This window comes from Zootoca vivipara, chromosome 3 (genome assembly GCF_965207765.1).
Source record: "Zootoca vivipara chromosome 3, rZooViv2.hap1.1, whole genome shotgun sequence".
NCBI lineage: Eukaryota > Metazoa > Chordata > Lepidosauria > Squamata > Lacertidae > Zootoca > Zootoca vivipara.
The window spans coordinates 48,100,859-48,123,345 of NC_142586.1; the positions used below are offsets into that span (position 1 = coordinate 48,100,859).

General features: G+C 43.3%; 1 protein-coding gene across 2 annotated transcripts in view; it reads left to right on the forward strand.

The window, feature by feature from the left end:
• Positions 1–3,606: 3,606 nt before the first annotated feature.
• Positions 3,607–22,487, forward strand: part of FOXO3 (forkhead box O3) — a 115,745-nt gene continuing 96,864 nt past the window's right edge. For both annotated transcript variants that reach the window (XR_015949307.1, XM_035109282.3), the window contains exon 1: positions 3,607–5,658. Coding sequence is in view for 1 of the 2 variants with exons in the window: in XM_035109282.3 (XP_034965173.1) it covers positions 5,077–5,658 (582 nt within the window). In the remaining variant the exon portion in view is untranslated. The remainder of the gene's footprint in view (positions 5,659–22,487) is intronic.

A 22,487-nucleotide genomic window follows, 5' to 3' on the forward strand; every position in this document is an offset into this window, starting at 1 on the left:
TGTTGACTCATGTCAAGTTTGTGGCCTACCAAGACTCCTAGATCCTTTTCACATGTACTGCTCTCAAACCAGGTATCACCCACCCTGTATTTGTGCCTTTCATTATTTTTTTGTCCAAGTGTAGTACTTTACATTTCTCCCTGTTAAAATTCATATTGTTTGCTTTGGCCCAGTTGTCTAATCTGTTAAGGTCATTTTGAAGTGTGATGCTGTCCTCTGGGGTATTAGCCACCCCTCCCAATTTGGTGTCATCTGCAAACTTGATCAGGATGCCCTCAGGCCCATCATCCAAGTCATTGATAAAGATGTTGAATAAGACTGGGCCCAAGACTCAACCCTGTGGCACCCCACTAGTCACTTCTCTCCAGGATGAAGAGGAGCCATCGATGAGCACCCTTTGGGTTCGGTCAGTAAGCCAGTTACAAATCCACTGAATGGTAGCATTGTCTAGCCTGCATTTTACCAGCTTCTTTACAAGAATATCATGGGGCACCTTGTCAAAGGCCTTGCTGAAATCAAGATAGGCTACATCCACAGCGCTCCCTTCATCTACCAGGCTTGTAATTCTGGCTTGTAATCCTAGCTTTATGTTTCTTTTTGAAGCCCAGCCAATATATCTTGGTAGAAATTTCCTTATCAGCTTCAAAAATGAGAGTGTATGAGGTCCTAAATGTGAAAAAACCCATTAATTCTGTCTTTACAAAATACATTTAATTAGAATGAAAGTCTGAGTCACCTATATCCATAACCCTCGGCTCCATCTGAAAAACCATTTTAAGACCACAACTGTGGGCCCAAATGAAAATAATAAGAAATGTGATAAATCCTTCCTAAATATATTTAAATTTTGTTTTGAAACTGGACAGGTTCTGTGAAAATTAGGGTTACGGTGTTAGTAATACAAAGGAAAAGCATAGGAAGGGGTGATCCTGGGACCCTGTGCTAGATTTTGCTTATGTTTGCATTTGATGTCACTGAGGCTACAGAGAGCAAAGCAGTTTGGACTGGGCCTATGCACAAAGCTCTTCCAGTGGAGAGTTGTTTAAGAACATATAAATGAACCTTGCTGAATCCGACTGAAGAGCTAAAGTATCTCACTCAGGTATGGGGAACCTCTTGCTTGCAAGGCTTGTGTCTCAAACCATGCCTTTCTGCCCCCTTATCTGGCATCTTAAGTGATGTCATGTCTTGGCCAGGTAAACACATGGTTCTGCTCCAGTATCCTGTTTCCCAAACTGCCCAACCAGTGTGTGTATGGTATGTGTTGATTTTAAACCAATAAAGATTGAATTAAAAAGAAAGAAGAAGGGGGGTCTGGTCCAAGTGCTGTTAATGGATGAGGAATCATGATGGGGAGAGGAGGGGGGAGCCTTGAAGTTGTCAATCAACAGTTAGTACCTGGGCAGTAATTCTAAATGTGCATATATACACAGAAGTTAGGGGGGAATTATGCAAATTATTAGTAGCTAATGAAACACTATGTGAGATCAATTATCAGTTACAAATGGGAATGTATGGGAATTAACTGAAAAGTCAGTCCTGGATAAAGTGAACCCTTTATCTGTTTGAATGAAATGTTGACTCTTTCACAGCATCTCCACTATTTAAACAAGGTAGTGTTTAAACAGAGCACTTTTGGAATAAACATCAGGGAGGGGAAGAGACTTTTTAAAATGTAAGAAAGCGCTGTTAATTTCCAGTCTAGTTCATATTCTACAGTGTGAGGAAGTGAAGTCAACTTATAACTACCAACTTACTTGAAGTGAAATGTTCAGAAATCATTGCAAAGTGTGCAGTGACTGTTTCTGCTGAATAATATTTTCAAACCATTATCATCCAGCTGGATCATGAAAGTATATATAAACCACTGTAAGAATATGCAGCCCAGTTCACTTGGAAATAAGAGTGCATAGGAACAAAGTCATTTTAAAAAAATCTATTATTTCCTCACATTACTTCAACCCATCCTATCTGGATACTTGAGTGTTACATAAATGTAGTCCAAGATCTTGTAGTCAATTGCTGATATTGTGTTATCTAGAATAAACAGTGGTGAAAGGTTCTTCATGGGAATTCTGAAACTGGGCCAAAACACATACATAATGTTGCAACCTGATGGTGCTATTTACTTAAGGATTCCAATAAAGAAAGGTAAAGGCCCAACTCTTACTTGCTTATGGCCAAAGAAAAATCACATGTACATCAGAATAAGGCATTTTTACACCCCATCTGCTTCAGTTGGACAACAGAGCACATGTATAGTTCTCACTAAAATTAATGGTATGTAATGGCTATTTTATGTATACCTATAAAATCTACTATATTTATACAGATGGCAAAGTAATTGCCTTTCTTGTTATCTAATTACTTGCATAGCTGTCAAGTTCTCCCCCCTTTTAAGGGAAATTCCCTTATGCTGAATAGGCTTCCTTGTGAGAAAAGGGAAAACTTGGCCCCCCGCTATCATGATTTTGTAGTCACCTAGTGCTGGGTGGTTGTGATTAAAACAAAACTGACCTATTTATTCTCTATGTTTGGGAATAAATCTGGTTGATTTTGATGAAACTTCCTTCAGTAAATATACATAGAACTGGGCCACACATCAAATTTCTGTAAGGGATACATTTTGTCTTACCAGAAAAAGTAATGCCTTGCTATGCATCTTAATATCTGGTCCACTATTGGATTCTTAGCACTTACTAAGTAGGAACAATGAAGCAGACTTTCCTTTAATGTTTGAACCTTTTACCAGAGTTTCTTAACTTATCCGTTTATTCATTCATTATCACATGACTTTCTCCAAAGAAATTGGAAATGGGAAAGACACATCTAAACATGTCTTAATTTCCCTCAATTGAAAAAAATTGTGAAAATTAAAATACGCTCCCATTAGCTAAATTTGATGTCTACTTTTGAATTTTCAAACATTAGCCTTAGCTAGCTTGAACTGCCATAAGAATTGCCTTAGTTGGCACCGTTGCAGCAGAAACTCCAGCATCACTGTAGAAAACTCCAACAGCTACTGCTTTGTAAAAGAAAAGGCATTGTTGTGTTTCCAACCCACCCACATGTTTTGTAGTAAAACAACAGAGAACTGCAAAGATTGTCCCCAACGTTCCAGCGCATGAAAAAGTGGTCAGCATGCGCCCACACGATTTCTGTGTTTTCTAAGCTCTGCTTTAAAGGTAAGCGGTCTGAGTGGAAGGGAAAGATTGAGGGCGAAGGCAGTAAATAAAACGAGGGGAAATGTTGTTTCAAACAAAAACATTTCAAACAAAAGCTAAGGTAACATGATGTAGTAACAAATACAACCCAGATCTTCTAAGACACATATCTTTATTAATGCATTGTTTCTTTAAATCCCTGCTCCTCCATGAATGGCTCCATTTGCTGAGGCGATTTTTAACTGCGATGCGTTTTTTCAAGAGTTAAACTAGGCAGGCGACCGAGAGCGCCTGTTGGCTGATGACCGAGACAGATGCCTCCAGATAGCCAGCCTTGCACAGGCGCTGGCAGCTCGAGCGCTCGCTCGCCCCTCCCGACGACGACGCAAGGCCTTCCCACTTTGTGGGTGGCGCCCAGGCTGCTACCGGGTTAGGTTGAGGCTCCCTGCGTGTGTCTATAACTTTGTGTTGCCGCCGCTGGTTGTTAGGAGAAGGAATGTGGAAGTCAGCAGAGCGGAGGGCGGCGGGCTGCTCGCGCGAGCTGCAGAGGCGCCCTTCGTCCCCGGCAGCAGCGGCGCCGCCTCCTCCTCCTGCTCTCGCTTCTTCGAGGCAGGGGGATCATCCGCGTCGCTTTGTTTTAAAGGCTTCTTCCTCTGCCTAAGGCGAGACGAGCTGGAGGAACCATGCTACCAGGAGCCATGCAGCAGCAGCAGCAGCGCTGCGTCTTCCTACTCCTGTGAATTCCGACCTGGATTTTCCGCCGTCCGAGCTGCTCGCCGTCCTTCTCGCCGCTGCTTGGAACCTGCCGCTCGCTCGCTCGCTCGCTCCTTCGTCCCCCCTCCCTCTCCCCCCTCCTCCCCCCCCCGCCTGCGTGACCTCCCGCTCTGCCTTTTCGCCAAGGCTTGTTTAAATGACTTGAGTGAAAGAGGGGAAACTGTCAAGATGGCAGCAGCAGGAGCGAGGAGGTGATGAGCGTGGTGGTGTGGATGCTGGAACGAAAACCTTGGCAGCCCCGCGGACGAGGACTCCGGGCTTCTGGACCTGTTGGAAGACCGGCGATTTGACTTGTCTTGGATCCTGAGTCTCTGCTCTCTTTCCCTCTCTTATTTCCCCCACGTTGAGGATTCGGATTTTTTTTAAACCACAGCAGAGCGTGAGTTTCCTGGTGTTGTTGTTTCCCCCTCTGCGTCCCCCCTTTTTTGGGGGTATTGCTTTTTTGGGGAGAAGAGGAATGCCCTCCTCGACTGTAGCAGGCGCGATCGGGTGCGTTTTAAGACTTCAGTTTCCAAGCTAAGCTGTTTCGAAGTCAGCTGCGGAGAAGGACTCCTGGAGCCGAACAGAAAGCGCCAGCCAAAGCAACAAGCAAGAAAAGACTCGTGGCTCTCTTTATTTTTAGGCGTGTGGAGGGGGAGAGAGCCCGCGGGAAGTGGTCTCTTTAATGCATACCGCGAGATGCTATTGGAGCAATCCTGCACGGGGTGAAAGATAAACAAACACACGGGCGCGCCGCAGCGGAGATTTGGTTTCCCACTCTGCAAGGGTTGGGTTTTTTTGGGGTGGTGGTGTTTCTTGCAAAATCGGCGCTCCTCAGGATCCCGAGGAACAGGACGCACCTGGAGCCGGCTTCACCACCTGATCGTTTCTTTTTTCGATTGATTTTATTGGTTGTTGTTGCTGGCGGTAGGGAAGGAGAGGTGGCGGGGTGAAAAGGAGGCGGCCGGACCTTTAATGGAGCGTGGCATGTTTGTACAACCTCGCTGATCGCTGCTACTAGGAGGTGCGAGAGGAGGAGGCGGTGGCGGAGGAGGAGGGACAGCCGAGGTGTGGATCGGGCTCGTCTTCCCTGACATCCCCACTTGGCAGCGGATCGGAAGGCAGGCAGAGCAGCTTCCAGAGCGGGGGAGAGGCCAAGATGGCAGAGGCGTCTCCCCCCGCCCCCTTGTCCCCCGTGGACGTGGACCTGGACCCCGAGTTCGAGCCCCAGAGCCGCCCGCGCTCCTGTACGTGGCCCCTGCAGAGGCCTGAGCTGCAGGCGAGCCCGGCCAAGCCCGCGGGGGAAGCGGGCGCCGACGCCGCCTCCATGATCCCCGAGGAGGACGACGACGTTGACGACGAGGAGCAAGGGGGCAGCTCGGCCATGGCCGTCGGAGACTCCGTCCCTAGCGGCGGCGGCGAGGCGCTGGCCCCGGAGGACACGGCCCGCCTGCTGGCGCCTTTCTCGGGGCTGTCCGGCGACGGGTCCGGCCAGGGCGCCAGGGCGCCGAGCGGAGGGCAGCAGTCGCAGCAGCCGGGGGCGAGCGGGGCGGCGGCGCCGAGGAAATGTTCGTCCCGCCGAAACGCGTGGGGGAACTTGTCCTACGCGGACCTGATCACTCGCGCCATCGAGAGCTCCCCGGAGAAGCGCCTCACCCTCTCGCAGATCTACGAGTGGATGGTGCGCTGCGTGCCCTACTTCAAGGATAAGGGCGACAGCAACAGCTCGGCCGGCTGGAAGGTGAGCGCGCGGCGGGGAGGAAAGTTGGTGGTCGGCGGGGCGGGTGGTTGTGCGAACGGGATCGGGTAGGAGGCACGGCATTCTCCTGTGTGGGTCACACGCTCTCTCCAGTCTCGTATTCCTTTTTTTACTTTTCCTCAAAGTAGTGGGTCTATCTGAAGGCAACCCCCCCTCCATTGCAGGATATACATGATCCGCACGCGCACGATCTTCTGTGTTAATTAGTGCAGAAAAACGACCACCCCGCTTTATCTCCGTTTGTTTCCCACTCATAACAAGCGCCAGCGCTGAACCTCGCCTCAGAACGCATTGAAAGGGCGGGAAAATTCCTACTCTTTTAAAGCTCTCTCTTAAAAGAAACAAAACAAAAATGCCGTCGTGGTTTCTGACGGTGGAAAAAGTGGTCCACGAGTGTTTGGGGGGGGGGGAGAGAACTGGATTTTGTTCAGTATTACAAGTGACTTTGTGAGAGTAGTAGGGGATGTTTAACTCCGTTTTTGACCCAACAAAACTTGAGTTCTCTGACATACACTTGAACTGGTTTTTCGTGGTCAAAATCGGCAAGCCTAAATAAAGAGCTTAAAAAAGAAACCTCTCAAAAACCAAACACACTTGACCCACATCATCAACTAACCCACATTTCTAGATTATAGCCTGCTACTGGTAGGAGCTGAAGGAGATGCCTGTGTGAAAAAGGTGGCTGTGTGGCTGAGACTGCCTGGACATGTTCCTAGAGCGCTTTCTCTCATGCAGTGCACCCCATCCTTGTGGATCTCCCCTTCTCCCCTTGGCTTGGTCCCATCCATAGGGTGTGATGGGGCAATTGCAGGACAATTTCCCCAAACTAGTTCTTTGCTATCCCTGCAAGGGTGATCCTCAAGGTGTTGTGAGGAAACATCAGCCTCTCTCTCGGGGATCCTGCTTCAGCATCAGTCCATAAGGGTTCTTTAAGAGCATCTTTACTTTGCCTGGCTTAGGCTCTGATCCCAGCATCTGCTGCTGCCTAAGCTAGACCAATGTCTTCTGGGTCAAACATGACCTGTGGTCCCCTCCTGTGTTAGCAAAGCAGGAAGCTTCTAACTTATGCCAGAAATGAGCAAGAGTATGCCAGTGGCTTGTCTAAGAGTATGCCAGTGGCTTGTGGTGTGTTTGTGCTTATTGCCCATTATCTGTTTTCTAGTAGCCAAGACTTGTGGCTAAACCACTAAACTGTGGAATCAGTAGGGTTCAGCAGATAGGGAAGCAAAACAATCCCCTGTTTAAATCTGCCATGTGGGAGACTGTCCTTTGTTTGATGGGATTATATGCATGCAGCAGCCTCTGAACCTAAGGAGCTAAAAAATAAGTGAGGACATCGCTTGCTTTTTGTATTTCTCAATATTTGTGTATTTATACTACCACAGTCTTTTATTTTACATTTTAAATTCATTTGTTGAGCAAAAGACAAGACCCAATAAATGGAAATTAAGAACACTTTTAAATAGCAACCAATGTAAATAAGTGCATCTGGAGAGGACAGGATAGTATATAAAAAAAGCAAACAAACCCAGAGCCTCAAGATGCTAAATAGTTAAGAGTTATAGAAAACAATATCTGTTGCTAGTGGGGTGAACTGGATAGCTACTTTTTCACATTAAATAGCCACACAGATTATGGCATTACGTACATCGGTACATAAAAGGCACCCCACAGCCTTTTTAAATAGTGCTATACAATAACTTGAGCTAGGAATTATAACTCCTGTTTGTACTTGCTTGTACTTTTCTTGATGGTGACATTTTAACACATAAATGGGATGTGGAACACTGGCACTTTTTGATATGCTTCCATCTGCTAGTATTGTACAACTATAAACCATTCTACTTACATCACCCATGCTTCTTAGAGGTAGATGCTTAGACAAGACAAAAGTTTTGTAATGGTCAGGCACTGTGACTTTGTATGCAGAGGGTCCCAGATTTGGTCTTTAACAGCTCTAGGTAGGGGTAGGAAAGACTCCTGTCTGAAAACCTGCGCAGCTCTCGCCAGTCACTGTAGCTAGACTAATGGTCTGATTTGGTATAAGGCAGCTTGCGACAATCAGCAGCTGCTGCCAGTGACTTACAGTGGCTGCGTGTTTGAGCCCCACCAGGGAATGTCTGCAGCGTAGTGGCACAGCACATGCTTTCCATTCAGAAGGTCCCAAGTTCAACCTGGAATATCCTCTTGTCTCTCAAACCATGAAGAGCTGATGCCCATCAGTGCCAAGAATCTTAATGGTCTACAAAGGTGCAGGTTAATAGGATTCTGCTCCTACACATGCTTTTTTGGAAGGAAGTACCAATAATGTGGGTGAAATTTGACTAATTTGTACTTAGGGTTAGACCCACTGAAATTAGTTGACTTAAATCCACTGATTTGAATATGACCATAACTAACATTGGCTATCATCCTGTGGTTTTGTGTGTTCACTTGGGAGTAAGCATCATTGAACAAGATGGGACATCTATTCCACTGAATATCATAGGATCACACTCATGGCACATTGAAGCTCATAGCACAGTTGAAGCTTATATAGGGTTTGCTGCTTGGGGGCCAGCTGCACATTATGCACAGATAATTGTGTACTGGAACTCCAGTCCTCATATTTCTTTTTTTTAAAAAAGCTTCTTAGGCGGAGGCACCTGAGAGTGCTTACCCTTGTCTTTACTGCCATTTCCCCATTCCAAAGCCTTTTCCCTGTTGGGGTTTAAAATGCTAACCTACCACATAAGCTGGAATGGGCAGAGGAAGAACCATGTAAGTTGCCTTGAGCATCTTGAGGAAGGGTGGAAGAAAATAATAGTCATTTTGCCCTTTCTCCCTTCATGCCACCCAGCCACAGGCCATGGTGGATTGCCACGGGGAGAACATGCCACGCAGGATCTAACCTATGTAGTTCAGCATCCTGTTCTCAGTGACCAACCAGGTGTCTGTGAAGCCACGATGCAGGACACAAGCACAATAGCATTCTCCACATTAGTGATTCTCAACAGCTGATATTTAGAGGCACCGGCTTATGATAATAGAAGCAATATAGACAATGTGACTAGCAGCCATTGATAGTCTCATCCTCCATGAATTTGTCTAATACCCTTCTAAAGCCCTTTAAGTTGGTGGCTGTCACCATATCTTGTGGAAGTGAATTCCATATTTTAACTCTGTACCGTGTGAAGACATATTCACTGTCCCTGTGACTGCCAATTTTCAACTTCACTGGATGACCCCGAGTTCTGTCCATCTTCTCTCTTTCAACTTGCAACCTTGTAAGCCCCTTTGAGTTTCTTTGAGGGAGGGTTTAATGAAAATGTGATATTTGAGTAAAAGCTGCTCTGAAAATCCATATCCCTCTATCCCTATTCTTCTCAGTTCCTGCTGAACCATTTGTTCTGTGTAAACAAAGTGCTAAGCCAGCAGAGCTGGAGATGACCACTAGCCTTCTCCCAGGGAGATGTGGATGCTATGACAGAGGCTTATTATTGCACATGGTGTATGCACCTCTATTGTCTTTGTTCACAGGTTCTGCAAGGTTTTGTAGACCTCCAACAGCCAGCAAAACCTGTTTGACCAGAACTATTGGTAGGACAAAAGAAATGTATGTGTGCACTACGTAAGCGATGATGCCTCTGTCGTACCAAACTCAACTCCCTTTGAAAAGATCGTATTTAATGCTAGTGCTTCTCAGAGCCAGCTCACTGAAATTAATTAACCTAAGTTAATCATAGCCATTAATTTCAGTGGGTCTACCCTAAGGTCTGTCCCCATCCATAAACACATAAAATAGGAACCACTTCATGCATTACCAAATTCCTGTATTGGCAGGCATTCCTACACAACACTTTCTCCCCCCCCCCCCACAAAGTTAACAATTTGCATCTCCTGTGTAATAGTGATCACACACAGGACTGGTATCAGTGCATCTGTACATGTAGTTAATCTGCCATGGTCATGTGGCACACTTGTATGCACGTTAGAATTTTAGAATTGTCGAGTTGGAAGGGACCATGAGGGTCATCTAGTCCAACCCCCTGCAATGCAGGAATTCTTTTGCCCAACATGGGATTTGAACCCACAGCCTAGAGATTAAGAGATGCATGCTCTACCGACTGGGTTATGTTATTTCCTTCATGAATGTGCCTATTGAGTGAGAATTTTGTAATCTATGGTGAAGTGGCCCTGAGTTTTTTTTTTGCGGTTGAAGACGAGCAGCAAGAAAATATTTTCTTTCATATTTAATATGTGACTGTGTTTTCACATGAAAAATATATATGCAGGTAATAAATATGGAAAGAAGGTGTTGATACAACACAGAAGTCACTACCATAGCAGATCTATTATCTATTACAGTGGCCAAGAAGAAATGCTGTGACTTTTTGCATTTGCTCAAATGTTGCCTATTGTACTTGCCTGATGCAGATCCCGTGTACAGGTACAAAGATTTTATACAGCTACAGTATCCGTCTGAGGCATGAACGAGTCCATGCATTCAGAATTCTATTAAATTTACAATGAAACTGTTTTCCTCTTAAATATTTTCATTTAATGGGACTAAAACAGAATGTAGGCTGTTCAGTGGAAACAAGTCATTAGGAAGTTAGTTAGGCAACACAAGGTTTCTATTCGTAACCTTTTCATGTGTCCCAACTTCTCTGTAGGACACACCTGTAGAAACTTAATTTAAATACAAATGAAGGACTTTCTATCGTCGTGAACTGAACATGGAAGGATCACATAATTCAGTACTACCGGTAATAATAATAAATAATGTCCAGCAGTTTAAAACAAGGGAGTGGTTATGTCATAAAACACATGCGTATTTTTGCACCATGTGCTGCGTTTCCAAGAGTTACCATAAATGCACCATAAAAATGCCATAAAGGTTAGATGTGGGATGTCAGTTGTTGCTCTTCTGACAAAGCCTGCGTCGTTTGCAGATGTAGTTGTTTGGAGTCCAATCTGTAGTGCCAAAGCCTTTTAAGCTGCTGCCTTAAGAAAACTTTCGTATCAAATGGGCTACAGAGGATCTGTTAAAACAGCAAAATGTAGCAACATGGAGGACTATACTGAATTCATGCTCATTGATTTCAATAGCAGCATAATCTAGGCCATGCAGCAAAGTGCTTACATTAATTAGATTGCTAAGCATAGTTGAAACATTTCTGACCATTTATAATTTTGATTTGATATTGATTTCATTTATGAGCAGCCTTAACTGGTGCTTTGAGCTAATTAAAATGTTAAAAACTTGGATCCCTGGATACTTGGTGATATGTAAGTTCGGACATTTTGCAATATCCTCTAACATGACCTTACTGGAAGAGGAGACCCAACTAGACCTGTGGAATCTTGTTTGTTTTTAGGGAACTTGGGCAGGCCAAAATAGATGCTACATCTTTTATCCGCGAGGCATTTTCTCATCTAATAGAAACGAATTATGAACTCCCCATAGGAAAGTACTGGAAAGCCTTCTTTTAAAAACATTAATTTTCTTACCTTTATATCCTGCCTTTCGTCTGTCATGGACTCAAAGTGGTGTATACGTGGTTCTCAGACGATTGCCCTCCAGGTACTGTTCATATCCAAACCTTCAGCACAGTATAAAAAATCCTCCAGTAGCACCTTAAAGACCAACTAAGTTTTTATATTGGTATGAGCTTTCGTGTGCATGCACACTTCTTCAGCACAGTGTTGGCCTTGTGTGCCTTGCTTCAGAGTAATCTGAGTAGCTTCTCTGGTTTATGTAGAACAATGGAGAAACAAGTATTTGTTTAGAGTTGTACCGCCGTGGGTCAGAGCTGATCACACGAACATGATGGCTATAGCAGAGAAAGTAGGGGACCTTATAGCTAGTTGTTGTTGTTGTTGTTGTTGTTGTTTTGCTACATTCTGCAGCAAAGTAAGCTTGGACTTATCTTTAAAAATCAAATTGTTAAGCAGATTCATTGCACTGAGAATGTTTATGTACTACTACTGAAGTGCACCACTTTGAAGTTCTCTGTGTTGAAAAGGACACATCTTAATGATTTGGGACATTTTTTACTTGGAGTGTGTAAGATACTAGTATACAACAAACAGACTGTTCTATGCCCACCCCACCCCCAAACACTTTTATGGGTTTTAAAAAGGATAATGATAATAAATGATACAAATAAATAGACTGTCTTCTTGTAATGTGTAAATAACAAAATCGCACAATAAATTTGCAGAAAAATACTGTATAAGACATCTGGTTCATTACTAGTGGTCTGTACTGAGGAATTTGCAGGTTTTGCAGTCTATCATGCGGCAGTTTGAGTGAAGGTGAATTTATTGTCCGGTCCATACCCAAGCTTACAGAGCATCAAGCTACTTACTTTTGAAAGACATGGAATTGCCACATTTTATATTTGACCATATGTGGTTATTGTTACAAAGTGCTGCATATATAACAAAGCATTGCAATAATTAACAGTAGTAGCTATGACCAGTAGTGTAGTCAATAGGAGAGGCAAATAGCAATGTATCTCCCAGTGCTTCCGTGTGTGTGTGTGTGTGTGTGTGTGTGTGTGTGTGTGTGTGTGTGTATTAACTTGTATTAACTATGTGGTCCATTTGTATCTTGTATTAACTATGTGGTCCATTTTAAAAATTACATCCTTCATATGGGGATTGTAACATTTGTGAGCTGTTTAGCATGTGGGACAACAACAACAATTTACACTTTATGCGGCCAGATACCTGGGGCCAGTGTCTGGGCAGTTTGCTAAGATTAAAATAAGTAAGATGCTATAATAAAGTAACCAGCACAATATCATTATAATAACTGTAACATCTGCATACAATCAGAAAAACCACATAAAACCAGCACAACAAACATACAAAGCAGTAAAGCCATCAACAAAATTTACTAAGTGCCAGAAATCTAAAATGCACTGAAAATTCAGATTAAAACGCCTGGGAGAATGGCACACGCGCACGCACGCACACACACACACACACAACAAAAAGTGAAAAGTCAGTCTCTCCGGAAAGGGCATTCTGTAACCCGGGCACTAAGACCTCTGCAGCAATGCCACCCACATCACCTGATTAAGTGTGTGAACCTGGAGAAAGGCCAATATGTGGAGAATTATTTGCGACACAGCTGCATGTTTCTGGTTGGCTCTGTCGTATGACTCTCCATGTTCCTACGTTATGGCTTCTGTGAGGAGTTACTGCCAGGTGGAAGAATTTTGGTTGCCTGCACCCACAGCCACCATCTTTGTTGATGGTATGCAGTTGAAAGTAATGGGCAGGATCCAACTAATGACTCTTTTCAGAGGACACTTGCACAAAGACCTCCGCTCCCCCCTCCCCCCCAAATTGGCCCAGGAAGGGCCAGGACAGAACATTGCATAGGGCAAGGAGGGGGATTATTATTTCACCTGGCAAGCTAAATAGGTCTAGGGTTATAATTGCTCCCATTTGCTTGTCTGGAAATGTAGTAATAACCACATGAAACAATATACTTGGTGCTAATCAGTTACTGTCTAAATAGCATATGGCTACAAGTATGGGACTTGAAAGCATTTGTATATGTGTAACGGCTTTGTTTATGGCAGGTATTTGTCTTCATTCTGCAACTAATGTGTAAGTGAGAAGAAATTATAAATAAAGAATACATCAAATGAAGAGAAAAGGTTGATGCTGGGTTTTGGCGCATACGTTATGTACAAATAATAAATCAGTTTCCTATAAGTTTCCTACGAGAGCATAATACAGCACACTTCACTTCTGTAATAGAGGCATCTTCAGGAGTTGATGATCTGTGCAAGTACAGAAAGTATGAGCAGATTGCACTAGCACTACTGTGTCTGTATATATGAATATACCTAAAGCTGCTCTCAGAGGGTCAGAGTCCGATTCTTACCATAGGACAAGCATCCCTGACAGATAACATGCCTGCTTTCACACTGGGTATTTACTGTGAAGTGGCTATTCTTTGTTACTTGCTTTTTATGAGGCATCTCAGTAATGGTGTGGTCAAAATATGCTCCTTCCATATTTTATTGTTTAGTTTCTAGCGTCCCCCCCCCCAAAGCTTAGACAACCCCACTTTGGAACAGTTGCTCAACTTCCCCAGTTGTAGATGACCCATTGTGTAGCTGTTCTGTAGGTTCAGAGCCAGTTATGGCCTGCGTAGATTGTGGAAGGAGTGGGAAAACTACCGGTATGGCTGTCCAGACTCCAACTCCCATCAGCTCCAACTCCCACTATTTCTTTTTCTCATTCTAAAGGGCAGCCGAGGGAATTAATCCTTTGTCCTCATCAGTTGGGAGGTTGGGAGAATGGGGGTTACCCACATGGCTACAGAATGTTATTTGGATTCTAGAGGCTTGGAAATTATAAGTTGCCACTCCACTGGCATTGCAGCGGTAATTATTTGCTTCTAAATAGCCCATGTTTGGAAGCACCTCATCTGTCGTAGAGGGAGATTTATGTGTTACGTTTTCAAATGCCTGCTTAGGAGAAGGCATCTCCTTCCTGCTTTGCTAGTGCAAGGTTGTAGATCATACCATTATGCTGTTATAGGCAAGGATCCAAAACATTTGGCTTGTCTCAGTAACTAACTGTTATTTGTGTTCGCCACCAATCCTTTCCCTCCCGTAAGTCTTCAGTACAGGCTAGAGGTTTTGGGGGTGAATGCATGCACTGGACTCTGACATGCTCCAAAGCTCAGGGTGCCGTGACTCTTATGCATATGTCAGAGGATACAGAGGACGGAAAGGTTCTCTTAAGGAGGGTGAAGTGCCGAGCTGAGCTGTGCTGAGCTTTTCTGTGCCGAAGCTTAGCTGGACATACAAGATCCATGCAATTTGTGAAGAACTCGAGGAAGGGAATTGTCTTAGGGAGAGCTTGACGTACTTACTGCCGTTGTTGATAGATCCCATGCTGATGTCATTGCTTGAGGAATCTGGTTAAAGCCTATTGCTTATATCTGTTATTTATGCAGGACAAAATGAGTTTGGTCCAGTGCATTGGGGATAAAGATGGGTGCAGCATGTTCTCCTTTCCTTAAGCAATGTTGTTGTTTTATTTTATATGGCAGAAGCATGGGGTTCTTAGATGAGTTTTTGTAGGCATGGAACATGAAGCGAGAAGTGGCTAGTCAGCTCTGGTTAGTATGAAATTACATTTCCTCTAACATAATTAAGATTTTGCCAGCTTCTTCAGCAGCAGGCCTATTTTTTCCTTCTGTTCTCCCATACCCTGGTAGAATGTTATCTAACTTAGCATTAAGCACAGCAATACGATACAGTAAATATCTCCAGATCCTTCATACCGTCTACGTTTTAATAAACATATGTGCAAGCTATTTTAACACTCACCTACACATTTCCAAGCCGTCCCACAGTGATTTATTTATATGACTCAGTATCTGCACACTCCTTTGAATAGCTGATGAGGGTGAAGGAAAAAAGACTGTAGCTTCTGGTTCTAACAGATCCAAGGGTTTGAGAACGAAAGGGCTGAACATACTTGCTTTATGTTGAAATGAATGTTCTGGAGACATTTTCCCTTTTGGTAATTTTGTCAAGTTGCCTTATTTAAGGTGACGCTTCAGCTTATTTCCATGCCATTTTTGCCATTCTCACTGTTGTTTCCTTAATCAAGGTTTCTCGGTTGCTGTAACTCATAACAAAGCTTTGTAATAGAGGGGAACATTCCTGCGTGAATTTCTCCCAAAATAACTTGGGTAGAATGGTTTTTACCCCAAAATAACTTGTGTGGCGCTGTGGTCTAAACCACTAAACCTAGGGCTTGCCGATCAGAAGGTCGGTGGTTCGAGTCCCCGCGACAGAATGAGCTCCCGTTGTTCGGTCCCTGCTCCTGCTCACCTAGCAGTTCGAAAGCACGTCAAAGTGCAAGTAGATAAACAGGTATCGCTCTGGCGGGAAGGTAAATGGCGTTTCCATGCACTGCTCTGTCTGCGGGCCAACCCCGGCTCCCTCGGCCAGTAAAGTGAGATGAGCGCTGCAACCCCAGAGTTGTTCGCAACTGGACTTAACAGTTGGGGTCCCTTTACCTTTAACTTGGGTAATATTTGTGTGAGAATTCTGGTGTGAGAATGGAAAGAAGCAGCTGAATGGTAAAAAGGTAGTAAGAAGACAGCAATCTACCTGAAGGAGAACTGTTGGATATTTCAGAAGTCAACAGAGTAGTACCGTAGTAGTAATAGGATATACAAGAAGCTTGGTTGTTATAACTGACAAGGGGCAGAGAAGCACTCTTTCTTGGACTAATTTCTCTCTCTGCATGCATGCATGCATGCGCGCGCACCCCCCCAATCGATCAGGATTGGAGGGAGGAGCTTCCTTTAACTAGCCCTTATCACAGCTTGAGGTCTAAAGACAAAGTATTCAACCACTATTAGCAGAGTGCTGCATTGCAAAAAAAAAAGTTTCATTAAACAAGCACATCTGTAGTTGTCTTTATTAACTTTGTTTAAGTTAATAACTGCTGCTGTCAGGAGGCAATATTTATTCCTCACTACCTAGTATTGATCACTTCCCTATAACCCAGAGTGCCAGGCACTTTCATATGACACAGAAATCAGAAAATTTCCTGAAAAAGCTTTAAGTACTGTGTGCATCACCTGGGTAATTCTATCTCCACCCCCATCTCCAACTTGATGGAAAACAGAATTTGGTCTTTTCTGCATGAATAGGGCACCATGTATATTCTAACCCTGTAAAGTTGATGGGGTTTCTTTATATACAGTTGAATAAACAAGGAGATAATTTGCTTTATTTTGTTTTATATCAGAAGCCTAATTATTCTATACATTATTTATCTTCCCTGTTTGAGACAAAGACTGCTGGTATATTTAGGGGCATGTGTATTAAAGCTTCTGTTTCAAAAAAGCGACACCATGCAACAGCAACTTGCAGTTCAACTTGCATCTTGCTTAACATAATAAATAATATATCCTTAGTGGCTTTGGGTGGTTCCCCCCATTTGTCAATAAACATATAGATGTTAAGGAGTTTTCAGGCTGCTCATCAGATCTGCAGATAACACCAAACTAGGAGGGGTGCAATGCTGCTGGGATTCAAGATGACCTTAACGGATTGGAGAACTAGGCCAAAACTAACAAAATGAATTTCAATAGGGACAAATGTACGGTTCTACACTTAGTCAGGAAGAACCAGCTGCACAAATATACTTGCTTGCCAGTAGTACATGTGAATATGATCTAGGGGTCTTAGTAGAGCACAAACGTAACATGAGTCAACAGTGTGATGCAGCGGCAAAAAAAAAAGCTACTGCTCTTCTAGGCTACATCAACAGAAGTATAGTGTCCTGATCAAGGGAAGTACCGGTAATAGTTCCACTCCATTCTGGCTTTGTTTGACCACACCTGGAGTACTGTGTCCAGTTCTGGGCACCACAATTTAAGAAGAATATTGACAAGCTTGAATGTGTGCAGAGGGCAACCAAGATGATCAAGGGTCTGGAAACAAAGCCTTGTGAGGAACAATTGAGGGAATTGGGTAATGTTTAGCTTGGTAAAGAGGAGACTGAGAGGAGATATCTAAAGAGCTGTCACATGGAGGGTGGAACAAGCTTGTTTTCTCCTGCTCTGGAGGCTAGGACCCGAACTAATAGAACCAAGGTACACGAAATGAGATTCTGACTAAATATCAGGAAGAACTTTCTGACAGTAAGAGCTGTTTGTCAGTGGAGCAGACTCCTAGGAGAGGTGGTGGACTGTCTGTCCTTGGAGGTTTTTAAGCAGAGGTTTGACAGTCATCTGTGATGGATGCTTTAGTTGAGATTCCTGCATTGCAGGGGGTTGGATTAGATGTTCTGTGGGGTCCCTTCCAAGTCTACAATTTTATGATTCTAGTTTGGTTCTGTGAATTGGGCCTTCCCTTTCATTCCACTTACCATTTTCAGCTACTAGGGGGGAAAGCTGGTTTGGGCATTTGTATGTGAAAATAGAATATATCATTTGGCTGTGGACTTTTGCTCTGACTATATCAATACACTTTAATGCATTCTTGGCTTTAGTTCTTCCAGGCCATGCTGAGTCATGGTTCTTTGTATGGAGCAGCAACTGTGGGCTCAACGCTGAATGATCAGGGAGGGTGGGAAAGCAATCCCTGCCTGATAGAGCTTACGGTCTGAAAGGTGATAAAATGCAGCTCTGGCACTGTAAGAGAACCATGAGATGAATTTACTTGGTTCTTGCTAGTGGGGCTGCAAGGATTTCTCTTACTGAAGGATGGATTAGTTGCTGAGCCTAGAAATAGTCAAATAGGTTTTCATTGGGAGAAGCAAACTATTCTCTCGGTTTCTGGAACTGAATGTTGAAGAGTTTGACATTGAAGGAGAAATAAATGGGAAATTATTGAACAACACAGGGCAAACAATTCTAAGGCACACACAGGAAGTAGTTCTGAAAGTTGAATAAACTGATTAATTTCTCCTTTGCCCACCCCACCCACATGTCCTAAACAAGTGTAGAAGCTTGGTTGCCATCCATCCATTTTCCACATGATGTGTAAGAGCTGTTACATATTTGCCAAAATCCATCGCAGTGGGTTGTAGTGTGACAGTAGGAAATGCAAAATGTTGAATAATGTGGGTTTTAATAAAACATGTTTATCTTTTAAAATGTCGTATGATGATGTAAGACTTCCCTCCATGGCCATGTCACTTCTCTCCATGAATTGTCTTGCTTTTCAGTTAAGCGGCTTTAGTTGTTGCTATGGGATGCCCAGGTGCTTCTTCCTAATTTCAGTGATTGTGTGTGATTGATTCTGAGGCCCAGCGGGACAGCTCTCTGCTTTTTTTCAGAACCTTTTTGTGTCTGTAGCTTTCCTTATGGACATAGAAACACTCTGAAGATTCATTAAATTCTCATTTCCTGCTGTTTTAGAGCTTGATACACATTACAGCTGCTCTTGTGGGCGGATTGTTCAGAATCCTGAGGATCTTTCTCTCAATGGACGGGGAAGGCTGGAAGCAATGGCTTTAGTACCTGGTATCCTTGGGCAACTGCCATGCCCACTGCTCCAGCAGGGCTTGCTGCAACACTTAAAAAAAGAAAAGAAAAAGCCTGGTCCAGGACTATGAGCATCACCAGGAAGCTGTGTTCAGCAACCATTAAAATTTCTCACAATGCCCTGGGTCACTACTACATTGGGAGCATTGTGGGAAACAAAATGGCTGCTAGACCCAACTGCCTAGTCCTGGCACCAACAAGCAGGGGTCACCAATGGAGGAACGGCTCAGACGCCACCTCTGCCTTTCCTTGTCCTCCCAGGAAGGCGAAGGAGCCTTTGGAAAACAAAAGACATAGGAAGCAGCTGCTTCCTTGAGAGGAATTGCATTCATTCATTCTTTCCTTCTTATAATCTTCTGGTTTTATTCAGTGAAATGCAAGTTACAAGCAAGGTGGAGACTGTCTCTTTCCTCTGGGCAAGGAGCTGTTCCCTTCTCCTCTGATTTTTCCTGGAACTCCTCTACCTTCTAGGGAGGGTGGGGAAAGGTGAGGTTGGGCTAGTGCTCCAAGCTACTCCTGCCTTGAAAGGAGTTATTCAGGACTCTAAGCAGCCAGTTTATGACAGGAGCAGCTAGAACCTGTAGCCAGTCATCGAAGCGTTGTGTGACAATCAGTGCCACTGGGTGCTAAGGGCTGCTTCAGACATTTCAAATTTAGCAAGTGTGCTGTATGAATCCGTGCTGTGTTCTGTGAGAGATGTTCCCTCTAAGTTCTTATTCTCAAACCACTTCATTGTTTCCCCCCATATGTGTGAGGCATGGGGGGGGGAAGAACCACAGTCCTCTTTACTTCCTCACTGCGTATACTAATGTTGAAGCCTACACATTGTCCACTTGAAGCATGATGGACTATTCTGTGGTGGTGTCCCCAGGGCTGTGTGTTGCTATTGCACAACGTTGCCTTAAGTTGCCTTTCTTAAGTTGCCTTTCTTTGGAGAGGCATGAAAGGGGCCTAAAATAATTTTATTATCAAAACCAAGTTGGGTAACCCCCCTCCCAATTTAATGTCATAGCCTTTAAATCAAAAAGAGAGAACGGAAGGAGATTATAGCAGGTACCAAAAGTGCCATGTAAGTGATTATTGTTGTTAATTATATGCTCCAAGATTGAGTGTACCTGGATACTAAACTGTATATAAAGATTTTGTAGACTATAAATGTAGAACTACTGTCTCTTCTAGAGAAAAAACCTAATTGCTCATTTACATGTGCCCATGTATGTGCATGAAAGTTAAAATGACCCATTGATTAATATTGAAGAGTATGAACTAAACGTTATGTAGTCAAACTACAGTCATACCTCTGTTTAAGTACGCCTCGGTTTCAGTATTTTCAGTTTAGGTACTCCGCAGACCCGTCTGGAACGGATTAATCCACTTTCCATTACTTTCAATGGGAAAGTTCGCTTCAGGTTAAGTATGCTTCAGGTTAAGTACAGACTTCCGGAACCAATTGTGTTTGTAAACCAAGGTACCACTGTATTGCAGTCTTGGGCCATTTAAGGCTTTATAGGCCAAAACCAGCAGTTTGATTTGGGCCCGGAACTAATTGGCAGCCAGTGCAGTTGGGTCAGGATCAGTATAATATGCTCAAACCAATTGTGTTTGTAAACCGAGGTACCACTGTAGTTTAAAATAAGCCTTGGGCATACACAAATAAAAATGATTAGAATGATAGACAGGTTACCTGAAATATAGTCATTGTTTCCATTGCCAGGAAGACAATTAAGCTCAATACATGGAGCCTGGTTGGTTTCATCCTGGCTTATTGGCTTGTGGTAGCACAAAGGCAGGCCTTTTCACTGGTGGTGCCAGTGTTGTGGATTGCTCTCCCTGCTGAAATACAAAGGATCTATTGGTAGATCCTTTCTGAAGACACATCTGTTTAGCCAAGCATTTTCCTGACCTGAACCTCTTGTTTTTAATTCTTTTAATTGCTTTTTAACGTCTTACTTGTCTTATTGGTCATTTGAATTAAATTGTAGCTGTTTATTTTAATGTTTTGATGGAATTGTTTTATTTAGGGTTTTTTTTGTAATTGGTTGTATACTTATAAACTGCTTACAAACCTTGGCAGTTGAGTCGAATATAAATCAATAAGTAAGGCTATAGTGGGCATTTAAGTACAGTGGTACCTCGGGTTAAGAACTTTATCCATTCTGGAGGTCCATTCTTAACCTGAAACTGTTCTTAACCTGAGGTTGGAATCTGTAACCTGAAGCGTCTGTAACCCGAGGTACCACTGTACTTGAAGGCCCCTTAAAGAGTTAATCATATTTTCACACTGTCACTTTCATTCAGTATGTTAATCAGGCCTTGGAACTATCTGGTTTCCCAAACATAGCAAAGATAGACTGCATCCTCTATCAAGGCTGGAGGCACCCAGCAGGCTCTTGATAAGTTCTTAACATGTTGCGTGGGGTCTCCTGATAAACTGAACTCTAAGGATGTGTGCTTTTGATATGGTTTTAGATCTGCCCCATGATGTCTGTGCATGGGCATGCCTAGTGGGAAAGGCTTTTAAAAAATCTGTCATTGTACAAAATGTGTGTCATGGTAGCATGCCTTTGTAATGGTGAAGAATTTCATAGTTTTTCTTTAGCATATCACCTGCAACATGAGGTATGATCTCTATAAATACTAAAAAAAAAAGTATAAAATAGTTAATCATTAGAAATCCCAGTATGTCAGGATTCTTCAATCTTGCTTTAGGACCATTTTCTCTTAATCCTGAACCCAACAAAATGTTATATATATTCAATAAAAAGCCTCATTTTCTCCATTTATGCATTTTTTGTGAGTTCATGCTGTTTTATTTGTTTGCCTGACTGTTACCACATGCTATACTTTCTAACCTTTTGTCTAGACTAGGAAATGAGGTGTGATTAGCAATTTTGATAAGTAGCATGTATTACCTTGACACATTTTCAAGCATTGCTTAGTAGCTAGGGTAAATAGAAGGTGCACCCTGCTTCTTATACAGTGGAACCTCGGTTTATGAACACCTCGGTTTACGAATTGTCGGTTTATGAATGCTGCAGACCCATCTGGAACGGATTAATTCACTTTCCATGACTTTCAATGGGAAAGTTCACTTCAGTTTACGAACAGACTTCCGGAACCAGTTACACCCATGCTTTGGGTTAAGTACGCTTCAGGTTGAGTACTCCGCGGACCCGTCTGGAACGGATTAATCCACTTTCCATTACTTTCAATGGGAAAGTTTGCTTCAGTTTATGAACGCTTCAGTTTAAGTACTCCGCGGACTGTCTGGAACAGATTAATCCACTTTCCATTACTTTCAATGGGAAAGTTCACTTCAGTTTGTGAACGCTTCAGTTTATGAACAGACTTCCGGAACCAATTGTGTTCATAAACCGAGATACCACTGTATGTAAAAAGGCTGCTTCCCCACCAGTAGAAATTGGGGGCTCTGTGTTTGGAGGTGTGTCAGCTTTAGGACCTAAGACCAAAGGACATGGAGAGTATAGGAATTGGGGACTTTCCCAAAAGGCTGGATGTGAGGGTAAACACTCGCCCACTGAATGTTTTGTTAAGTGTTTTGCAAAATATATGGTCTGGATTGCGTATGAAGAGTCCAACTGCTGAGTTCCATCTCTTAAGCGGCAATCCTAACACATGAATTCTGTAGAGCTTACTGCCAGGTATGTAGCGTTAGGACTGCAGCCCTAGTCGATATTAGCCTTCTGCTGAGGTATGCTTTTCTGTCCTTTCGGAGGTTCGGAGGTAAACATATTTCAAAATGTTCTATAAGCAGGGAACA